Source organism: Anser cygnoides, chromosome 4 (genome assembly GCF_040182565.1).
Source record: "Anser cygnoides isolate HZ-2024a breed goose chromosome 4, Taihu_goose_T2T_genome, whole genome shotgun sequence".
NCBI classification, from domain to species: domain Eukaryota; kingdom Metazoa; phylum Chordata; class Aves; order Anseriformes; family Anatidae; genus Anser; species Anser cygnoides.
The window spans coordinates 53856121-53876948 of NC_089876.1; the positions used below are offsets into that span (position 1 = coordinate 53856121).

The following is a 20828-nucleotide window of genomic DNA, read 5'->3' on the forward strand; positions in this document are numbered from 1 at the left end:
AACCCGCTTGGACCAGGAGTTTCTCCTTTGCAGTCTGGTAGATCATCTACCATTAAACACAGGATTTTATGTACAAATATATACATGACAATGCAGTCATGTCCAAAACAGCTGGTGTGAATTCCTGTTCCTAACCCACTCCATGTGCAACAGGTCACATTTCAGTCACTGACAGCTTACAGGACTGCCCCTGTTAGCAATAGAAGAAGAAATAATACAATATTGTTTAATATGTTACATTTGCGATATACTGTTCCGAGGCTGTATCTTGGGAACCCCAAGATATTTGCCAGAGGATGAGAAATTAGCAAATCTCCTAAAGGCCCGAAAGAACTCTGATGGACGCTATGTAACCGCTACGGGCCAGATAGTAATATCCCCCTTGGTGATGCGAGAAATACTTCAGACAAGACATAATGAGTGTCACTGGGGTGCAGAGGCAATGGTACCATTTTTAAAACGTAGCATTGTCTCTACACATATGTTAACAATGGCAAAATCAGTAATGTCAGTGTGCGATTTGTCTGAAAAATAATCCAGTAGCAAGAAAACATGCTGAAATGGGAAGAGTTAGAGTAGGAATAGAACCAGGAGATTACTGGTAAGTTGATTTTGTAGAGGTACCTAGGACTGGGGGATATAGGTATTTGTTAGTAGGGGTTGACACCTTTTTCGGATGGCCAGAAGCCCTTCCCTGTTGCACCAATCAAGCTAAAGAGACAGTAAAATGGTTATATAATGGAAAACCATTCCGAGGTTTGGGGTTTCCGTTAGGAATATCCTCGGATAGGGGACCCCACTTTGTTGCATCTGTGGTTAAAGACGTAAGCCGGCTATTAGGAATTTCTTGGAATTTACATACTGCATGGAGACTCCAATCTAGCGGACAGGTAGAAAGGATGAACCAAACTCTAAAGGGACAGATCAGTAAAATCTGCCAGGAAGCCAAAATACAATGGCCACAAGCTTTGCCTATAGCTTTACTGAGAATAAGGATAAAGCCAAGGAGTGGAATGTCAGTAAGCCCATATGAGATAATGTATGGAAAGCCTTATGAATCCCCAGAACCAAATCCTAATACGCATATAACAGGGAGCCAGGATGTTTATAATTATATATTGTCTCTTGGTAAAACTTTAGCTCAACTTCAAAGTGTTCTGGTGTGGAACCGACCGTTGTCACTGGAAAATCCTGTCCACGATATTCATCCAGGTGACCGAGTGTACATTAAAAACTGGAATGAAGAACCCCTGAGAGAACGGTGGGCCGGACCTTATCAAGTATTATTGACTACTTTTACAGCTGTAAAGGTAGAAGGGGTGGATGCTTGGATTCATTATACTCGGGTGAAAAAGGTTCCCGAATTTTGGTCAGTGCGAGCAATCGGAAATACAAAACTACAGATGAGGCGCGTATAACCATACAATGTTGGGGTTCTTAACAACGGTAACGATAACAGTAATTGTTTTGTGTAAATACCTTGTAATTGAGTTCCTAGAAATACCAGAAAAATATAAGAAAGAGGAAATATTCGAAGGAGAAAATGTTACTTTGGAATGTCGAATGCATAACAATAAACCAATAACAATTAGCTCTCTACAGGTGGTCTGGGAAAAAATAAATGACTCCGGACAGAGCCAGGAAATATACGTAGACACAACCAGGGACAATACAGGATTGAAGGCTGGATGGAAGGGGAAGGCGTACGTAAGTAAAACCATAGAATTGGGACAACAACTGAGAGGAGCTACCACCTGAACCCTGTTTAGTGTTACTAAAGTCAACAAAGGAAACTAGCGGTGCATGGTAACACATGAAAATAGCCCAGATTACGGGATAAGAGAAATATTGGTATATCCGAAATTGGATAAAGGAATATTGGTAGCCCACCGAAAAGGATCTAGAAGAAAAAGAGAGGGCCAGGTACCATGGACACAAGTGGTACAGATCCCACACAGGCAACCATCAGAGAATTTACTGGTCGGATGGATTAAAGATTTTGCCATAATTAAAGGAACTGATAGAATTACTGCTTGTATGCCCATTCCAAAAGCAACGGGGGACCCGCTTGAGTGGGGTACAATAACCTCCCCACTGCCCCAAGTAAAAGGAAATGAAACAATTCAATGTAAAGAAGTGAAAGTTTTAGAGAGGATAAATGTTACACAATACTATAGGAAACTGAGCCCCCCCAACATCAAGGTCTGAATGTGAAAAGAAGAACTACCAATTCATAACGATAGGCAGATTTAAGAATGTGGGACAGTGTTATTACGACAAACTACGTGTAGTAGAAGGAGTTAGAGAAAAGATTGTTTGGGAATGTCAAGAGAAAAATGAGCCAAAAGGAATGAAAGGGTGGGATAGTTCTTGGACAGTAAGTTTATTGCAGAAATTCCAGTATGGAGGGAATACATCATGGTGTATTAAATGGCAGGGAAAGCAGAATGGAACTGATCAGTTTTATACAGTAAGCCGGGTTGATAGTAGTGGTAGACAAGAGTCAACAAAGGTAGCTTGGTGGACTTGTGAGAAGAAATACACTTGCGACAGTAATAATGAAGATATCAAGCACTTACTTCCGGTATTGATAGCTCTTAGGGCAGGATGTGTTTGCCGAGGAATTAAGTACAATTTGGAAAGAAATAGCCAGGCTAGTCAAGTTGCAGTGGATTGTAGCTATAGTACCATACAAAGTCCAGGACAATTTGTATGGGCAGCCAGTAATGGAACTTGGACTACACACCTGCCGATAGATGGGGAGCTAAAAGAAATAATTCTAGGACTCCCTCCCCACACTGCGTCCAATAGGGAAAAAGTCTCCTTTTAAGGGAAAGTTGGAAACCCTACAAATTAGTAGAGCAAAAAGAAGTTTAGAAGAAGGGGCAGATGAAGATATATGGCATGAACCCTCGGATGGAGTAAAATTCAATTGGGCATTAGAATCTCTATTTGCAAAGGTAGTTACTTATCGAAATAGGGAAATGATTTATAAACTTACAGGACAAGTGAGTAGGCGCACGAGAGCCACAAAAGAAGGCTTTAGAGACCTTAATATCCAACTACAATCTACAACTAAAATGGTGCTACAAAAATCTATTGGCATTAGATACACTGTTATTAAAGGAACATGGAGTATGCAGATTTCTAAAAGATCATATTGATCATTGCTGCATTCACATTTCAAATGTGACTATTGATGTAGAACATGTCATAGAACAACTGGCTTGAGTAGAACAAGAAGCAGAACAGGAAGAGAAAGATATGACAACAAGCTGGTTGGATAAAATTTTTAGCTGATGGACTATTAGTAACTGGGTTAAGTCCTTACTGGAGACAATAATTATATTGGTGATTGTAGGGATACTAATTTGCTTAACATTTATAATGCTGAAAAGTCTGATGCTAAGGAAGACAACCTGGAACTGGACAGTGATGCAAACCATTGCTCGGCAAATGGAACCACGTCCTCAATATCCTCCACCAGCATCTAACAACTCCGGATTTCAGAGAAAGAATCTGAGGAACCCAGGAGGCGAAATGCAATGAAAACTGAATAGACAAAATCGGTTTCAGATCAAGTGAAACCAACCAGAAGAGCGAACATAAAATAAAGCAGAAGTGGTAGACTTATGAAATGTTGTGACAATCCTAATCTTTGTAATTTTCTTGCTTCCTAATGAAGTTATTTTCCTTGATTATATTATTGGTGAGCACTGAGTGTAAAACATTTTAGTTAGTTAGTGAAAGCATTTGCCCTCCTCGAAGGAGTGAAATGCTTTCAAAGGGGGGAAATGTTAGTAATAGAAGAAGAAATAATACAATATTGTTTAATATGTTACATTTGCGATGTACTGTTCCGAGGCTGTACTTGGAAGATACAAAATATATGTGCAAGGGTAACATGAGAACGCACCAATTCATGATGAGGAGTAAGGAGGATTAAAAGAATGCTCAATTTGCAAGACGTCTAGATAACTGGGGCTTCTTGGACTCTGGGAACTGGATCAAACCAACCTTGCGGTTTGGACTGAGACCAAGGGCTCAGAGAGCATGCATGAGAAGGAAAGGTTAAAAAGTTCAACTCTGATGAAGACATCTTACTTCATCCTGACGACCATCAGAGATTAGTACGCAAGCGCAGAAGGACTGATAATTAGCATACGAAGCGAGGCTAGGCGGAGCTAGGAAATGAATATGCATAGATGAGTTGTGAAACCTAATGTGTCTGTAATAGCTTAGGGGATAAAAGAGAACTAAGAGAACAAATCAGACAAAGTTAGATTTGGGCAGGCATGCCCCTAACTTCCAGCGCCTAATAAAACACCTTCATATAATCACTTTGTGGATTATGTGTCTTCATGAACGCTAACACCCCCATCTGACATCCTCGTCCTGCGGGGCTGGGGCTGCAGGCGGTGCTCTGCGCTGCTTCCCCAGCCCTTGCCCCCCAGCGGCCTTTCCCTCCGTGCTGAGCGGGGCTGGCTAAAGCCCATCCCTGCGTCCGGTCTCGGCTGCTCCCCGTGCGCTGGGGCCTGTCCTGGTCTGGCCCCGTTCCAGCAGGCCACGCTGTTGCTGCATCTCGGGCTCGGCTTTTTCCCTTCCAGGCTTTCCTGTACAAGGCTCTTGGGACAACGCTGGGAGCTTGTCAGGAACTCCCACACGTCCAAGAGAAGCCGCTGCAACATCTGAAGAAAGCAAAACCTGAGGAGCCATCTGAGGCCCAGGTGAGTTTCCCTGGTCTGTCCCTGGGGGAAAGGGCTTCTTCCGGCCCTGCTCCAGGCCTTTTCCATCTCCTCATCGCTGCCTGCCACTGTGGCTGGCCGTGACTGAACGTCTGGGCCTGTGCCAACTGTCCCTCGGTCTTTTGTTGCAGGGAATCATTTCTCTTGTCTGCCAAGCCGCCGACAGCCACTTCCGCCTGGCCTTGGAGACCTTCACAACGTTTGCTGCCACACTGTGCAACGCCCAGTGTTTTGGGGCTTCCAGACGCAAGAAGGTGAAGCGTTTGGGGTTTCACTCATTGGCTTTCTTCCACCTTCTTTTCACTTCTGCACCAGTAGCGGCCAAATCATGGCAGCTGCATTTAGGTTGCCCCTAGTGTAAGAGCCCCTCGAGACCTGCGCTTCGAAGGGACCCCCCGCAGCTGGGGCCCGTGGGGTGTCTTCGGAGAGGATGGGGTTTTGTGCCTCGTGGATCCAAGCTGCAGCGGCTGCTTGCACACAGCCCTGTTCCCCTGACCGAAATGCAGCGTGACAGAGGCTGCGCCCTTCCGGCCCAGCCCCATGCGAGAGCCCGGCCTGCGGGCTCGGAACAGCTCCTGGCCCCAGAGCTCACAGAGAGCTGGGGGAGCAGCTTGAGGAGCTGCCAGGACGTGCCCGGGGAAATAAGAAGCTGGTGCAGGGGCAGGGCAGCTCCTGCCTCGGGAGCCCAAGGGGCGTCGTGGGGTGTGGGGGGCCATCGGGCAGACGTCTCACAGCATCTTTACCAACGCAGATGACCCGGGCCAGCAGGAGAGCTCAGGCCACTTGCAATGCTGCCATGCTCACCTACAGCAGCATGGCACTGCGTGCCTCCAAGGAACAACTGCTCGCCCACGTGGAGGCAGACATCGTGGGCAACATCCTGCTGCTCTACATCTCCAGTAGCCAGGTGAGAGCTCGGCGCGTGCAGGGGCAGGGATGCTGGGTGCCCCAGCTCCAGTCCCTCCGCGCTAGGGCATACTGAGATGGGCCGTCTCTTTCAAAAGGTCCCCCAAGAAACAGTTTGTCCCAGCATGAAGATCCAAGCCCTTCCCCTAGATTTCCCCCACGTGCACATGTTCCTCTTGCAGCCCGCGGACCTTCATCCAGTTCAAAGTGTTTTCTTCTCTGCTGGGCCTCAGAACTTGGAGAAAAATCTCGCCCTGGTGCAGAGCATCACCGAGGTCGGTTGTGCCATCCAAGCTGTGGGTAACTTCGGCAGCTTTGATCCCGTCCTGCAGCACAAGCTGCTGCTGATCCTGCAGGTGAGTGCCCAGAGCCAGAGCTGTCTTGCAGGGGAGTTTTGGGCCATGCCATGAGGCATGAAGGTCTCCCTCAGCTGAGTGGGAGCTCCTGAGCTCCTAGAGCCATGTCCCCAGCTGGTGGGGCCGTTGGGTGCTGGCAGTCAGTGGCCATGGCTGGGCAGCCGCTGGGGAGCTGCTACATCCTGCAGCGTCTCTGTGGGAGCTGCAGGAGTGATGGAGCCAGTGTCTGGTAGTAGCGCCCGTCTCTGGGCAGGGTGCAAGAGCTCTCCTATGCCCAATGCCCACTTTGCAAATTTCTCTCTGGGACTTGCAGAACTTGATGAGGAAGACTCTCTGGGACTTCCCGGCATCGTCACTGCACCTGAAGGTGATTCTGGCCCTGGAGCAGTGGAGGTAAGAGCGAGGAGCTGCGGGGGCTGTGAGGCGGGATGACGTTCGTCGTGTCGGGGAACTCCCAAAGGGGGTAGGGGAAGAGGAGCAGCATCTACAAGAGGGAGGGCTGGTCTGTTGTGCCCAGTGACCTGTAGGGAAGGTTCTGGGCGGGGAGAAAGGCTCTGGTCCTCCTGCCATCTGGCAGGGAAGATAAGGAGCCCCAGGGTCTCCCTCACTTTGGAGCTGGGGGGTATTTGCTGCCGGGGAGGAGAGAGCAGCTGCTGGAGCTGAAGGCAGCACTCACCGCCACAGGCTAGGCTGGTTAGATTTGGGGCGGTCGATGAGGACAAGACCAGATGCCATTTGACCGTCTCTGGAGAGCGCTAGTAACTCTTTTTTTTTTTTTTTTTTCCTCTTCCTTTTTCCCCTTGCCAGCAAGCTGAAGATCTCTTTTAGCAGGAAGGAAATTTGCAGCCTGCTGTCTGACTGCTGCCAGTCCATTCTGCCACTTCCTTCAGCGGATGAGCAGATGGAGGAGATAGGGAACGCGGAGGTGGCATTGCTGCAGCTACAGGTACCTTGCTGTCCCTTCCCTGCCCACATCTTGGTCAGGACCCCACCCCCCAGCACAACCTGTGCGCTGGCAGCAACCGTGATACCGCATCTCTGTCCCTCTCCTCTGCTTCCAGTCTCTGCACATGGCCACGAAGGCTCTGGGCCGGCTCATGGCAGTCCTGCTCAAGACAAAGCCAACCACTGTCGTCTTCGTAGACATCGTCCACGTGAGTATCCATGGGGCGGTGGGGAAAGCATCCCTCCTGTCAGTAGTGGGGACCGAGATCTGGGGCCCCTGGCGAATTAGCAGAGGAGCAGGAACCTCCTGCTGCCATGCCAGGTCACTGTGACCTCAGGGAGGCAAAGAAATGGGCCCTGCAGGGGGGAGAGCCAAGAGGCATCCCTTGGCCGGCTGGAGCAAGGAGATGGCTGCATGAAAAAGCTCCTGGGTGGGGGCAGGTGTGTCTGAAGAGAGTGGGGCAGTGCAGGCAGCAGTGCCAGTGCCCACTCGGTGGGGCCGCGGGGCAGGCCCTCAGGGAAAGTGCCAGGAAGGGAGGGAAATGGAGAGGGATGGCGGGAAGGGAAAGATGCCCCCTGTGAGACAGAGCTGTTCTGCCCCAGGTACTGTGGCTCCGGCTCTCCTCGGACAATCCGTGGGAGCGCAAGAGGGCCCTGCAGGTCTACGCCCAGCTGCTGGCGGATTGCAGAGATGGAGTCACTTTCCAGGTGAGTAAGGATGCCCACCGTGTGCCCCTGCTCCCTGGAACCACTGGGGCCTGGAAGGGGAGCTCTGCCCAGCTGTGCACGGGCTTTCGGGTCCCCCAGCACTATGGGGTGGCCCCTCTGCCCAGTCCTGGCTTGAGTGGGGCACGGGTGGGAGATGCAAGGGGGCGCTGGGGCCGCCTACAGCCTTTGTTCTTCCTCTCCCCCATGCAGACAAGATGTGCCTACGTGCCGTTTGGCTCCTTGGCGGGATTGCTGGGGCCTCTGACCTATGACCCCGTGACCAGCTCCCGCCAGCTGGCCGCTACCTGCCTCAGCTCCCTTCTCCACATCCAAGGTGAGTAGAGCAGGCGCCTGCCGGCCCTCTGTGCCCCGCCTGGCCCTACCAGGCTCCCAGGGGCTGGGCCCTGCTGCCAGGAGGGAAAGGAGAGGCACGGTGCTCGGCTGCTGTCCTCTCCCCACCCTGTTCGTCCTCCACCTCCCCAGCCACCTGGGGAGGGATCCTGGCAGAGGAACACCCAGTCCCACCCGCCAGCAGCGTTTCCTGCAGCCGGGGGCACTCAGGGCCATCCCCCGCTGCTGACAGCAGGACGTAGACCCCTCAAGTGAGGAGCGTTAGGAAGGAGGGAGCTGAGCTGCAGGCCCAGAGCGTGAGGCGATGGATTTTGGTTCAACCCCTTTCCAGCCCCTTGAGAAACACTCTCTGTACTGAAGGAAGCTGCTGGATGGGGCACCAACCAACCCCCCCCCGGGAAATCACATCGAAGGCAGTTCTTACCACCTTTTCACCGAGCAGCATCTGTCTGCGCAGAGTAGAGTGTGGGCCTCCCAGAGACGCTGGTGGCCTGTGTGGCAGGAGGAGAGGCAGCTGCAGGGAGCAGAGGCCTGCAGCCCCTGAAACAAGCACCGCCAGCTTGTCAGCTGCAGAACCTGGCAAGGGACATCCCGCTGCACCGAGTTAAAGACTAACTACCCTGGCTTCTGGTCCCCCTTCAGCAAAGCCCGGGAACGGAAGTTCAGTTTCCCTAAGTGTGACTCCCCTTTTCTCCCCATGCTCGTTCCAGTCAAGGCCACGAACAGGGTGTTTGAGACAGATGACCCTGCGAGCTGGTGTGAGGGGCTGAGTAATCAGATCGCCGCATCTCAGCAGCTCCAGACCTCTGTCAAAATTGGAAAGGTAAAGAGTGCCCTCAAGTTTGCATTAAGGCCACTGACTTCATGATGGCCATCAAGGAGACCTTCCGGCGTGCCAGAGGAAGACGTGTGCGTGCTGCAGGGAACTGGATGATCACCTTCGTGAAAATATGTGGAAAGGACATTCTTCCAGACGTAAGAGACATTTTTCTGCGACGTGGACTTTCTCGTTTTGGCTGTCGCACCACACATCTTGCCGTTTGTGTGCTAAAGAAGCTCTCGGTGCAGAGCCAGGGCTTGGGCAAGGTGGTAGGGGTGAAATTTCGCCTTAAAGCTTGAAAGCGTGGCAAGGGAGAAGGCGTGGCTCATGGGCTGAACGTCCATGTCCCCGCAGAAGCAAGGACGTACCAAGACATTCCTTCTCCCCTGCTTCTTTCAGGTGCCAGGAGTCCTCTCCATCCTGCACACCTGCACATGGTCCATGCTGCAGACCTCGTTCATGTACTTTGTGCACGATGCGGTGCTGATCCTGGCCCGCTATCACGAGGAGCTCACGACGGATGTCATCATCCAGAAGTTTGTGCCTATGGACAGGTATATGCACTACTCCCTTTCTTGCTGGGGTCAGAGAGCCGTAGCTTGTCTCCACTAGGGTGATCCAAGTGAAGCAGCAGCTCCTTTTCCTACACCAAAATGTCTGAGGTGTGCTCGTATCGCTGGTAGGAACCGGGCATCTTCAGCCCAGCTGCTGAAGAAGAGTGAGGTGAAGGCATCACAGGTAACAGAGCATACGGGCTCATGGTTGCACATCTTCTCCTTTGCAGAAACACACTGGAGCTGTGGAGGACTCTGGGGAAAGACAGCATTGGCATCTGTGTGCTGAGGCGCTTATCCGAGAAGCTGAAGAGAGTGGGAGACGACAGCTCCGAGCCCAGCTCGTCCAGTCGCAGGCTGGAGGACCACCAGCCTTCTCCGGAGTCCTTGACTGTACGTTCAGTGGCAGGGGTTTGCGTCTGCTCCCCCACACAAAGTCCGAGGCAAAGGCGTTGGGTGCCCTTTGCAAACGTCTCTGGACACTGCCAGGACGCTGTGCTGGGGCGTCTCCGCGTTAGCAGTTCGGGACGGCCGGGACAGCCGCTGCTCCCAGGCTGCAAGGCTGTCACGGATACGGGACGTGCAGGCAGTAAAAGTGCCCCAGGCAGCCAGGGGGCCGGGGCTGGTGGCAAAGCTCTTGTTTAACAGGTGGTTCTCGGTCTAATTTCCCTGTAGGTCGCCTGTGCCATCTCAGAAGTGGTGTCTGTGCAGTCCGAGAAGGGGGTCCAGAGCTTGCTTCCCTCCCTCCTCCCTGGGCTCCTGCTGCAGGTCAGCGAGGCACTGGGGGAAGAGATGCTGTTTGCGCCCCTCAGCCCCTGGAGAGGGCTCTCTGAGGATCAGCGGCGAGAGGACAACGTGCGCAGGTCAGGAGCGGGAGGAGCAGGGAAGGGGGGCTTGAATTGCCTAGGCAAGCATGTTTGTTTGTTTCCTGTCCTGCTTCCTAGGCATGAGGCCACTTGAGGCTGCGGATTTGTTTTTTTCCTCCCATCCCCGTTTGTTTGGGGTTTCTTTTCTCTGTTTTTCGCTCGGGCAGGCTGTAATTATTGCATGATGGCTTGTCCAAAGTTTGTTTTCATTACGGTAGAGATGTCTGTGTGCTGAGGGTCTTCCTGCGCGGTGACTTCCAGGGAGCACGAGCACAGCTGCCACATCCTCGTAGGGTTTGTGGCCCAGCTCTGACCACAGGCAGCTGTGCTTTCCTGCCCTAGAGGCCCTGCCGGTGTAATTCATGGCCTGTCAGGGTGCACCAACCATTGCACTCAGGCGGTGCTGCCTCCCTGCGGAGGTTCGAGTGGTCAGGTCAGTCCCCCCACAACATAACAGGGCACTTTGCCGCAGGGTGCCCTTAAGGCCCAGCTGGGGGGCCCCATCCCGGGAATTCTTTGTAGCACCGCGCTCTGTCCCTGCTCCCGCTCCTCAAGGGCAGGAGAAAGCTGGGGCCGTCTGTAGCCTGCAAGCCCCTCTGCGCAACGTGCTGGCAGCAAGGGCCCGTAGGGAGGGCTGTGGGTGCCTGGCATCGATTGAGCCTGGGGGCCCTGGGTTTTGTCCTTCTGTAAGTGGCTTGGGGCATTGCCAGGTCTAAGAAAGACAGTTGTTTTTTTGCCAGCTTTACAGACTTGGCGGCTACACAGCGTTGCTTCAGCGGTTCTTTGCCTCTCCCTCGATGGAGCTTGGGATGAGTGAAGAACCGGCTCGTAAAGCTGCTGAGCATTCTTGCTCTGCTAAGTCTTCCCCTCCGGAATGCTGCTGTGATCTGAGACTCCTCTGGCTCTTGTTCTTTCACCAGGCCTTTTTGCGAAACTCTTATGTCAGTGCGGAGCAAATGCACTCAGAAGAACTGGCTGACGCCGTCCTGGATGCAAAAAATGTCGGCGATGCTGGAGAGCCCCCACACTCATGCCGAGGGCATGTGCCTCCTGACGAGGTGAGAGCCCCAAGGCAGCATCTCACCTTCCTCTGGGTGGCTGCGTCCAGGGCAACGGCTGGCGGGGACCTTTCCTGCGTGCTCGGGGAGCTCTGCTGCAGGACAGAACAGCGCCTGTGCTGGAGGAGGGGAAGTCCGGGGTGGCAGCCTGCAGCCTTCCCGCCTGACCAGGCGTTGCCTCTTGTGCTCTTTGTGCAGAGTCCTGGTCCGTGCGCAGCTCATCTCACAGGAGCTGATTGAGAGCTTCTCCCAGTGGCTGGACTGCCCATCAGCAAACCTGCAGCTGACGGCCATGGCTTTCTTTGCTGAGGTGAGGCACTAGGAGGGCAGGAGGGCTCCAGAGGGCTTTTCTTAAAGGTATTGCTGCTTGGGCTGCCTCTTTCTGTGGGAAGAGATCAGAAGAAAGCGTCGCCATCGAGACTCGGATGGAAGCTCCTTTGTTCGAACCCTGTTTGTGTGCTGTGCCTGGGCTGAGGTTGTGTCCTGACTCTCGTGGATGTGTTGCTCTATTGTAGCTGATGAATGACCCGCCTATCGAGGGGAGGAACGTCCTGAAGATTCTCAGGGTCTTCACTGAGAAAGCACAGCACCGAAGCAGCACCATAAGGCAGATGGCAGCGAGAGCTCTGGGCAACGCAGTCAGCAGTGTGCCCGTGGAGGTGAGACGGATTTTCCTGTGCTCTGACTGGAGCCCCTCCCTAGCAAGACCCCGGGGGAGAGCTGCTTCGAGAGCCTGGACAGAGCGGCAAAGGCAAAAACAGGGCTCTTTCCTAAGGCCACGCTCTTTCCCCCGATGCCAGCAGGGCTGCCAAGGGAAAATTTGGTGCAAAATGTCAGAGTAACAATGCTTCGTAACAGGCCTGTCAGCCACGTAAAGAGCAGCTCTTTGAGGCAGGAAGAGCCCTAAGTCTGTGCGTGTCTTTGGCTTTGCAGGTGCGAAAGCACAGGAGACCTGTTGTACAGGTGCTGCAACAGAGCCTGGCGGACATTGCCTGTCCCGAGGTGGTTGCAGAAAGCATGGTGGCGCTAGCTGAGTTCGTGAGGGTGCTGCAGGCAGTGAACTTGGGATCGGCCTTTGAAGCCATCGCCAGGTCCACCAAGATGTTCTTCGAGTCTGTGAGTGAACCCAACTCTTTCTGCCGCTGGTCTGAGAAGTGGGGGGTGGGCAGGGGCCTGCACGCGCCGCGTGGATGGCCTCTGCTGGCTGAATGTCTGCTTTGGCCTCGTTACCCAGCTGACAAACGGGTTTCTGGGTTGCAGGAACTAGAGTACCTTCGCTACTCGGCACTATGTCTAGCATGTCTAGCTAGTTTACATGTCTAGCACTAGACATATAAAAAAAGGCCCAGCAATCCCGCCAAGGAGCCAACCCGCTAAGTTTGTAAGCATCTGCCTCGGTAAGTTTCTTATCAAACACGCACATTGGGAACAAACGCCGACTCCACGCCACCGGGCCCTCTGGGACGCAAAGCCCCATCTTGGGGAGGGCTGGCGTGCTGTTACAGCATGCCCTTACGGCGTGTTGTTACAGCGTGCCCTTATGGCGTGCTGTTACAGCGTGCCCTTATGGCGTGTTGTTACAGCGTGCCCTTATGGCGTGCTGTTACAGCGTGCCCTTATGGCGTGTTGTTACAGCGTGCCCTTATGGCGTGCTGTTACAGCGTGCCCTTATGACACCGGGGCCATGGGCTGCACCCGCCGTGCCACAGTGGCGCCGCAAGCTCTGATTCGCTAAGAGGTGTCTCCGGGTGCCCCGGTGGAGTCCTCCCGGTCCATTGGGGAACCGGCTGGCACCATCTGGAACAGGCCAGAACCGGCCGTGCAGGCTGTGCCCGGGGCAGCCCCAGCCTTGGCTCCCTCAGGGCCGCTCCTGCAGCCCCCCGCAACCCAGCCCTCGCGCCCTGCCCCCAACGTGGGGTGGGAGGACGGGGCAGGGGGACGGGAGCAGGCCTCAGCCCAGAGGCGCTGAGCAGCGGCGGTGCGCTGGGCCCTGCCCCGCTCTCCCCTCGCCCAGCCTGGCTGTGGCTGCCGTCAGGCAGCTGAGGCACTCCGTCCCCCGGCATCGCACGTGCTGGCTGCTCCCCTCCCAGCCTCGTCCTGCACAGGGCTGGAAACGGTTCCGATCCCATCCCATCCCTGAGGACTGGGGTGAGGCCGACCTGCCCGCAGTGCCCAGGTCTCTCTCCTGGCCCACCTTGACGACAGGAGCGACGTTTGCTTTCTCCCAGTCCTCAGCAGCCTCTCCTGATCGCGGTGACATTTGAAGGATAATCCTGGGAGGCCTCACGGTGAGGTCCGCCAACTCCTTCAGAAGCCATTTGTGCATCCTGCCAGGCCTCGCCCCACAGGCTCCAGCGTGCCCCCCCTGGCCCTGGGAAAAAGACCCTTTGTCCACAGTGGTGAGGCCACATTGAGTTGTATTTCCCCAAGTACACAGCGGTGAGACCACGTGCGGAATTTTATTGCCCACAGTGTGCCACAGTCACGGAGGGCTTTGTCTGCCGCCTGCCACGTTCGGGTGTCCTCAGTGCTGCTCAGGCCTTGGAAAGCTGCAACAAGACAGAAAGAGCTGTGAGCAGCCAGCCCAGGCAGCTGTCCCCCCTGCCACCCTGGAGCTGCTCCCCCCTGGCTGGCCGGCCCCTGGTGCCGGGCATTTGCCGGGCTGCTTCTGGGCTCTGACCTCTGCCCAGACCCACGGATCCGGAGCTCAGCCCCACGTGAACCGACCCGCTATCTGACGGAGCCTCAATTCCTTCTTCTTCTTCTCGCCAGGATGTCATCTAAAGTACAGAGCAAAGAGGCAAACATCAGAGCACTGCTCCACAGCCCTGGCTTCCCGCCCTGCCCTACGGCTGGGACACATACTTGGGGAGCCACTGTGCAAGGCTCTAAATATCACAACTTGATGGTTGCTAAAGCTTTTTAAGGAACTCGGAGGCAGGTTGCAATGAAAAGCCCTGTGTCCCTGTCTACCCCATCTTGAGCCCATGGTACACAGCACGGTGGGTGCTGTGGCTCAGCCTCCGGAGCAGGCCCCGGCAAGGATGAACCAGCAAGCTGGTGCCTGGCAGGCTGCGGGGGGCAGGCTGGACTCGCTGCCCACCACGCTGCCTGCACCTCCCCGGGACGGGGCAGCGAGCCAATCTGAGCATCGCCCCGTGAGGGGCCCGGCCACTCTGCTAGCGCCAGCTGTGTGGTGCTTCTCCTGCACACAGGCCAAGCTCTGAGCAACCCTGTCTGCCCTGTTCTGCAAAGGCAGGGCCCAGAGGAAAGAGGAAAGAGAAAGCAGTTGCTCCCACAGCTCAAACCAACCGGAACTTCTGGAACCCGCTTGGACCAGGAGTTTCTCCTTTGCAGTCTGGTAGATCATCTACCATTAAACACAGGATTTTATGTACAAATATATACATGACAATGCAGTCATGTCCAAAACAGCTGGTGTGAATTCCTGTTCCTAACCCACTCCATGTGCAACAGGTCACATTTCAGTCACTGACAGCTTACAGGACTGCCCCTGTTAGCAATAGAAGAAGAAATAATACAATATTGTTTAATATGTTACATTTGCGATATACTGTTCCGAGGCTGTATCTTGGGAACCCCAAGATATTTGCCAGAGGATGAGAAATTAGCAAATCTCCTAAAGGCCCGAAAGAACTCTGATGGACGCTATGTAACCGCTACGGGCCAGATAGTAATATCCCCCTTGGTGATGCGAGAAATACTTCAGACAAGACATAATGAGTGTCACTGGGGTGCAGAGGCAATGGTACCATTTTTAAAACGTAGCATTGTCTCTACACATATGTTAACAATGGCAAAATCAGTAATGTCAGTGTGCGATTTGTCTGAAAAATAATCCAGTAGCAAGAAAACATGCTGAAATGGGAAGAGTTAGAGTAGGAATAGAACCAGGAGATTACTGGCAAGTTGATTTTGTAGAGGTACCTAGGACTGGGGGACATAGGTATTTGTTAGTAGGGGTTGACACCTTTTTCGGATGGCCAGAAGCCCTTCCCTGTTGCACCAATCAAGCTAAAGAGACAGTAAAATGGTTATATAATGGAAAACCATTCCGAGGTTTGGGGTTTCCGTTAGGAATATCCTCGGATAGGGGACCCCACTTTGTTGCATCTGTGGTTAAAGACGTAAGCCGGCTATTAGGAATTTCTTGGAATTTACATACTGCATGGAGACTCCAATCTAGCGGACAGGTAGAAAGGATGAACCAAACTCTAAAGGGACAGATCAGTAAAATCTGCCAGGAAGCCAAAATACAATGGCCACAAGCTTTGCCTATAGCTTTACTGAGAATAAGGATAAAGCCAAGGAGTGGAATGTCAGTAAGCCCATATGAGATAATGTATGGAAAGCCTTATGAATCCCCAGAATCAAATCCTAATATGCATATAACAGGGAGCCAGGATGTTTATAATTATATATTGTCTCTTGGTAAAACTTTAGCTCAACTTCAAAGTGTTCTGGTGTGGAACCGACCGTTGTCACTGGAAAATCCTGTCCACGATATTCAGCCAGGTGACCGAGTGTACATTAAAAACTGGAATGAAGAACCCCTGAGAGAACGGTGGGCCGGACCTTATCAAGTATTATTGACTACTTTTACAGCTGTAAAGGTAGAAGGGGTGGATGCTTGGATTCATTATACTCGGGTGAAAAAGGTTCCCGAATTTTGGTCAGTGCGAGCAATCGGAAATACAAAACTACAGATGAGGCGCGTATAACCATACAATGTTGGGGTTCTTAACAACGGTAACGATAACAGTAATTGTTTTGTGTAAATACCTTGTAATTGAGTTCCTAGAAATACCAGAAAAATATAAGAAAGAGGAAATATTCGAAGGAGAAAATGTTACTTTGGAATGTCGAATGCATAACAATAAACCAATAACAATTAGCTCTCTACAGGTGGTCTGGGAAAAAATAAATGACTCCGGACAGAGCCAGGAAATATACGTAGACACAACCAGGGACAATACAGGATTGAAGGCTGGATGGAAGGGGAAGGCGTACGTAAGTAAAACCATAGAATTGGGACAACAACTGAGAGGAGCTACCACCTGAACCCTGTTTAGTGTTACTAAAGTCAACAAAGGAAACTAGCGGTGCATGGTAACACATGAAAATAGCCCAGATTACGGGATAAGAGAAATATTGGTATATCCGAAATTGGATAAAGGAATATTGGTAGCCCACCGAAAAGGATCTAGAAGAAAAAGAGAGGGCCAGGTACCATGGACACAAGTGGTACAGATCCCACACAGGCAACCATCAGAGAATTTACTGGTCGGATGGATTAAAGATTTTGCCATAATTAAAGGAACTGATAGAATTACTGCTTGTATGCCCATTCCAAAAGCAACGGGGGACCCGCTTGAGTGGGGTACAATAACCTCCCCACTGCCCCAAGTAAAAGGAAATGAAACAATTCAATGTAAAGAAGTGAAAGTTTTAGAGAGGATAAATGTTACACAATACTATAGGAAACTGAGCCCCCCCAACATCAAGGTCTGAATGTGAAAAGAAGAACTACCAATTCATAACGATAGGCAGATTTAAGAATGTGGGACAGTGTTATTACGACAAACTACGTGTAGTAGAAGGAGTTAGAGAAAAGATTGTTTGGGAATGTCAAGAGAAAAATGAGCCAAAAGGAATGAAAGGGTGGGATAGTTCTTGGACAGTAAGTTTATTGCAGAAATTCCAGTATGGAGGGAATACATCATGGTGTATTAAATGGCAGGGAAAGCAGAATGGAACTGATCAGTTTTATACAGTAAGCCGGGTTGATAGTAGTGGTAGACAAGAGTCAACAAAGGTAGCTTGGTGGACTTGTGAGAAGAAATACACTTGCGACAGTAATAATGAAGATATCAAGCACTTACTTCCGGTATTGATAGCTCTTAGGGCAGGATGTGTTTGCCGAGGAATTAAGTACAATTTGGAAAGAAATAGCCAGGCTAGTCAAGTTGCAGTGGATTGTAGCTATAGTACCATACAAAGTCCAGGACAATTTGTATGGGCAGCCAGTAATGGAACTTGGACTACACACCTGCCGATAGATGGGGAGCTAAAAGAAATAATTCTAGGACTCCCTCCCCACACTGCGTCCAATAGGGAAAAAGTCTCCTTTTAAGGGAAAGTTGGAAACCCTACAAATTAGTAGAGCAAAAAGAAGTTTAGAAGAAGGGGCAGATGAAGATATATGGCATGAACCCTCGGATGGAGTAAAATTCAATTGGGCATTAGAATCTCTATTTGCAAAGGTAGTTACTTATCGAAATAGGGAAATGATTTATAAACTTACAGGACAAGTGAGTAGGCGCACGAGAGCCACAAAAGAAGGCTTTAGAGACCTTAATATCCAACTACAATCTACAACTAAAATGGTGCTACAAAAATCTATTGGCATTAGATACACTGTTATTAAAGGAACATGGAGTATGCAGATTTCTAAAAGATCATATTGATCATTGCTGCATTCACATTTCAAATGTGACTATTGATGTAGAACATGTCATAGAACAACTGGCTTGAGTAGAACAAGAAGCAGAACAGGAAGAGAAAGATATGACAACAAGCTGGTTGGATAAAATTTTTAGCTGATGGACTATTAGTAACTGGGTTAAGTCCTTACTGGAGACAATAATTATATTGGTGATTGTAGGGATACTAATTTGCTTAACATTTATAATGCTGAAAAGTCTGATGCTAAGGAAGACAACCTGGAACTGGACAGTGATGCAAACCATTGCTCGGCAAATGGAACCACGTCCTCAATATCCTCCACCAGCATCTAACAACTCCGGATTTCAGAGAAAGAATCTGAGGAACCCAGGAGGCGAAATGCAATGAAAACTGAATAGACAAAATCGGTTTCAGATCAAGTGAAACCAACCAGAAGAGCGAACATAAAATAAAGCGGAAGTGGTGGACTTATGAAATGTTGTGACAATCCTAATCTTTGTAATTTTCTTGCTTCCTAATGAAGTTATTTTCCTTGATTATATTATTGGTGAGCACTGAGTGTAAAACATTTTAGTTAGTTAGTGAAAGCATTTGCCCTCCTCGAAGGAGTGAAATGCTTTCAAAGGGGGGAAATGTTAGTAATAGAAGAAGAAATAATACAATATTGTTTAATATGTTACATTTGCGATGTACTGTTCCGAGGCTGTACTTGGAAGATACAAAATATATGTGCAAGGGTAACATGAGAACGCACCAATTCATGATGAGGAGTAAGGAGGATTAAAAGAATGCTCAATTTGCAAGACGTCTAGATAACTGGGGCTTCTTGGACTCTGGGAACTGGATCAAACCAACCTTGCGGTTTGGACTGAGACCAAGGGCTCAGAGAGCATGCGTGAGAAGGAAAGGTTAAAAAGTTCAACTCTGATGAAGACATCTTACTTCATCCTGACGACCATCAGAGATTAGTACGCAAGCGCAGAAGGACTGATAATTAGCATACGAAGCGAGGCTAGGCGGAGCTAGGAAATGAATATGCATAGATGAGTTGTGAAACCTAATGTGTCTGTAATAGCTTAGGGGATAAAAGAGAACTAAGAGAACAAATCAGACAAAGTTAGATTTGGGCAGGCATGCCCCTAACTTCCAGCGCCTAATAAAACACCTTCATATAATCACTTTGTGGATTATGTGTCTTCATGAACGCTAACACCCCCATCTGACATCCTCGTCCTGCGGGGCTGGGGCTGCAGGCGGTGCTCTGCGCTGCTTCCCCAGCCCTTGCCCCCCAGCGGCCTTTCCCTCCGTGCTGAGCGGGGCTGGCTAAAGCCCATCCCTGCGTCCGGTCTCGGCTGCTCCCCGTGCGCTGGGGCCTGTCCTGGTCTGGCCCCGTTCCAGCAGGCCACGCTGTTGCTGCATCTCGGGCTCGGCTTTTTCCCTTCCAGGCTTTCCTGTACAAGGCTCTTGGGACAACGCTGGGAGCTTGTCAGGAACTCCCACACGTCCAAGAGAAGCCGCTGCAACATCTGAAGAAAGCAAAACCTGAGGAGCCATCTGAGGCCCAGGTGAGTTTCCCTGGTCTGTCCCTGGGGGAAAGGGCTTCTTCCGGCCCTGCTCCAGGCCTTTTCCATCTCCTCATCGCTGCCTGCCACTGTGGCTGGCCGTGACTGAACGTCTGGGCCTGTGCCAACTGTCCCTCGGTCTTTTGTTGCAGGGAATCATTTCTCTTGTCTGCCAAGCCGCCGACAGCCACTTCCGCCTGGCCTTGGAGACCTTCACAACGTTTGCTGCCACACTGTGCAACGCCCAGTGTTTTGGGGCTTCCAGACGCAAGAAGGTGAAGCGTTTGGGGTTTCACTCATTGGCTTTCTTCCACCTTCTTTTCACTTCTGCACCAGTAGCGGCCAAATCATGGCAGCTGCATTTAGGTTGCCCCTAGTGTAAGAGCCCCTCGAGACCTGCGCTTCGAAGGGACCCCCCGCAGCTGGGGCCCGTGGGGTGTCTTCGGAGAGGATGGGGTTTTGTGCCTCGTGGATCCAAGCTGCAGCGGCTGCTTGCACACAGCCCTGTTCCCCTGACCGAAATGCAGCGTGACAGAGGCTGCGCCCTTCCGGCCCAGCCCCATGCGAGAGCCCGGCCTGCGGGCTCGGAACAGCTCCTGGCCCCAGAGCTCACAGAGAGCTGGGGGAGCAGCTTGAGGAGCTGCCAGGACGTGCCCGGGGAAATAAGAAGCTGGTGCAGGGGCAGGGCAGCTCCTGCCTCGGGAGCCCAAGGGGCGTCGTGGGGTGTGGGGGGCCATCGGGCAGACGTCTCACAGCATCTTTACCAACGCAGATGACCCGGGCCAGCAGGAGAGCTCAGGCCACTTGCAATGCTGCCATGCTCACCTACAGCAGCATGGCACTGCGTGCCTCCAAGGAACAACTGCTCGCCCACGTGGAGGCAGACATCGTGGGCAACATCCTGCTGCTCTACATCTCCAGTAGCCAGGTGAGAGCTCGGGGCGTGCAGGGGCAGGGATGCTGGGTGCCCCAGCTCCAGTCCCTCCGCGCTAGGGCATACTGAGATGGGCCGTCTCTTTCAAAAGGTCCCCCAAGAAACAGTTTGTCCCAGCATGAAGATCCAAGCCCTTCCCCTAGATTTCCCCCACGTGCACATGTTCCTCTTGCAGCCCGCGGACCTTCATCCAGTTCAAAGTGTTTTCTTCTCTGCTGGGCCTCAGAACTTGGAGAAAAATCTCGCCCTGGTGCAGAGCATCACCGAGGTCGGTTGTGCCATCCAAGCTGTGGGTAACTTCGGCAGCTTTGATCCCGTCCTGCAGCACAAGCTGCTGCTGATCCTGCAGGTGAGTGCCCAGAGCCAGAGCTGTCTTGCAGGGGAGTTTTGGGCCATGCCATGAGGCATGAAGGTCTCCCTCAGCTGAGTGGGAGCTCCTGAGCTCCTAGAGCCATGTCCCCAGCTGGTGGGGCCGTTGGGTGCTGGCAGTCAGTGGCCATGGCTGGGCAGCCGCTGGGGAGCTGCTACATCCTGCAG

At 51.9% G+C, this 20828-nt stretch overlaps 1 protein-coding gene across 1 annotated transcript in view; it reads left to right on the top strand.

The window, feature by feature from the left end:
• Positions 1 to 19632, top strand: part of LOC136790775 (uncharacterized) — a 45222-nt gene extending 25590 nt beyond the window's left edge. The window contains exons 38-48 of the mRNA XM_066996553.1: positions 4608 to 4727; positions 4877 to 4999; positions 5497 to 5652; positions 5750 to 6007; positions 6321 to 6400; positions 6815 to 6953; positions 7069 to 7161; positions 7556 to 7660; positions 7871 to 7994; positions 19241 to 19360; positions 19510 to 19632. Of these exons, the coding sequence (XP_066852654.1) occupies positions 4608 to 4727; positions 4877 to 4999; positions 5497 to 5652; positions 5750 to 6007; positions 6321 to 6400; positions 6815 to 6953; positions 7069 to 7161; positions 7556 to 7660; positions 7871 to 7994; positions 19241 to 19341 (1299 nt within the window). The 3' untranslated portion in view covers positions 19342 to 19360; positions 19510 to 19632. The remainder of the gene's footprint in view (positions 1 to 4607; positions 4728 to 4876; positions 5000 to 5496; positions 5653 to 5749; positions 6008 to 6320; positions 6401 to 6814; positions 6954 to 7068; positions 7162 to 7555; positions 7661 to 7870; positions 7995 to 19240; positions 19361 to 19509) is intronic.
• The last annotated feature ends 1196 nt before the right edge of the window (positions 19633 to 20828 follow it).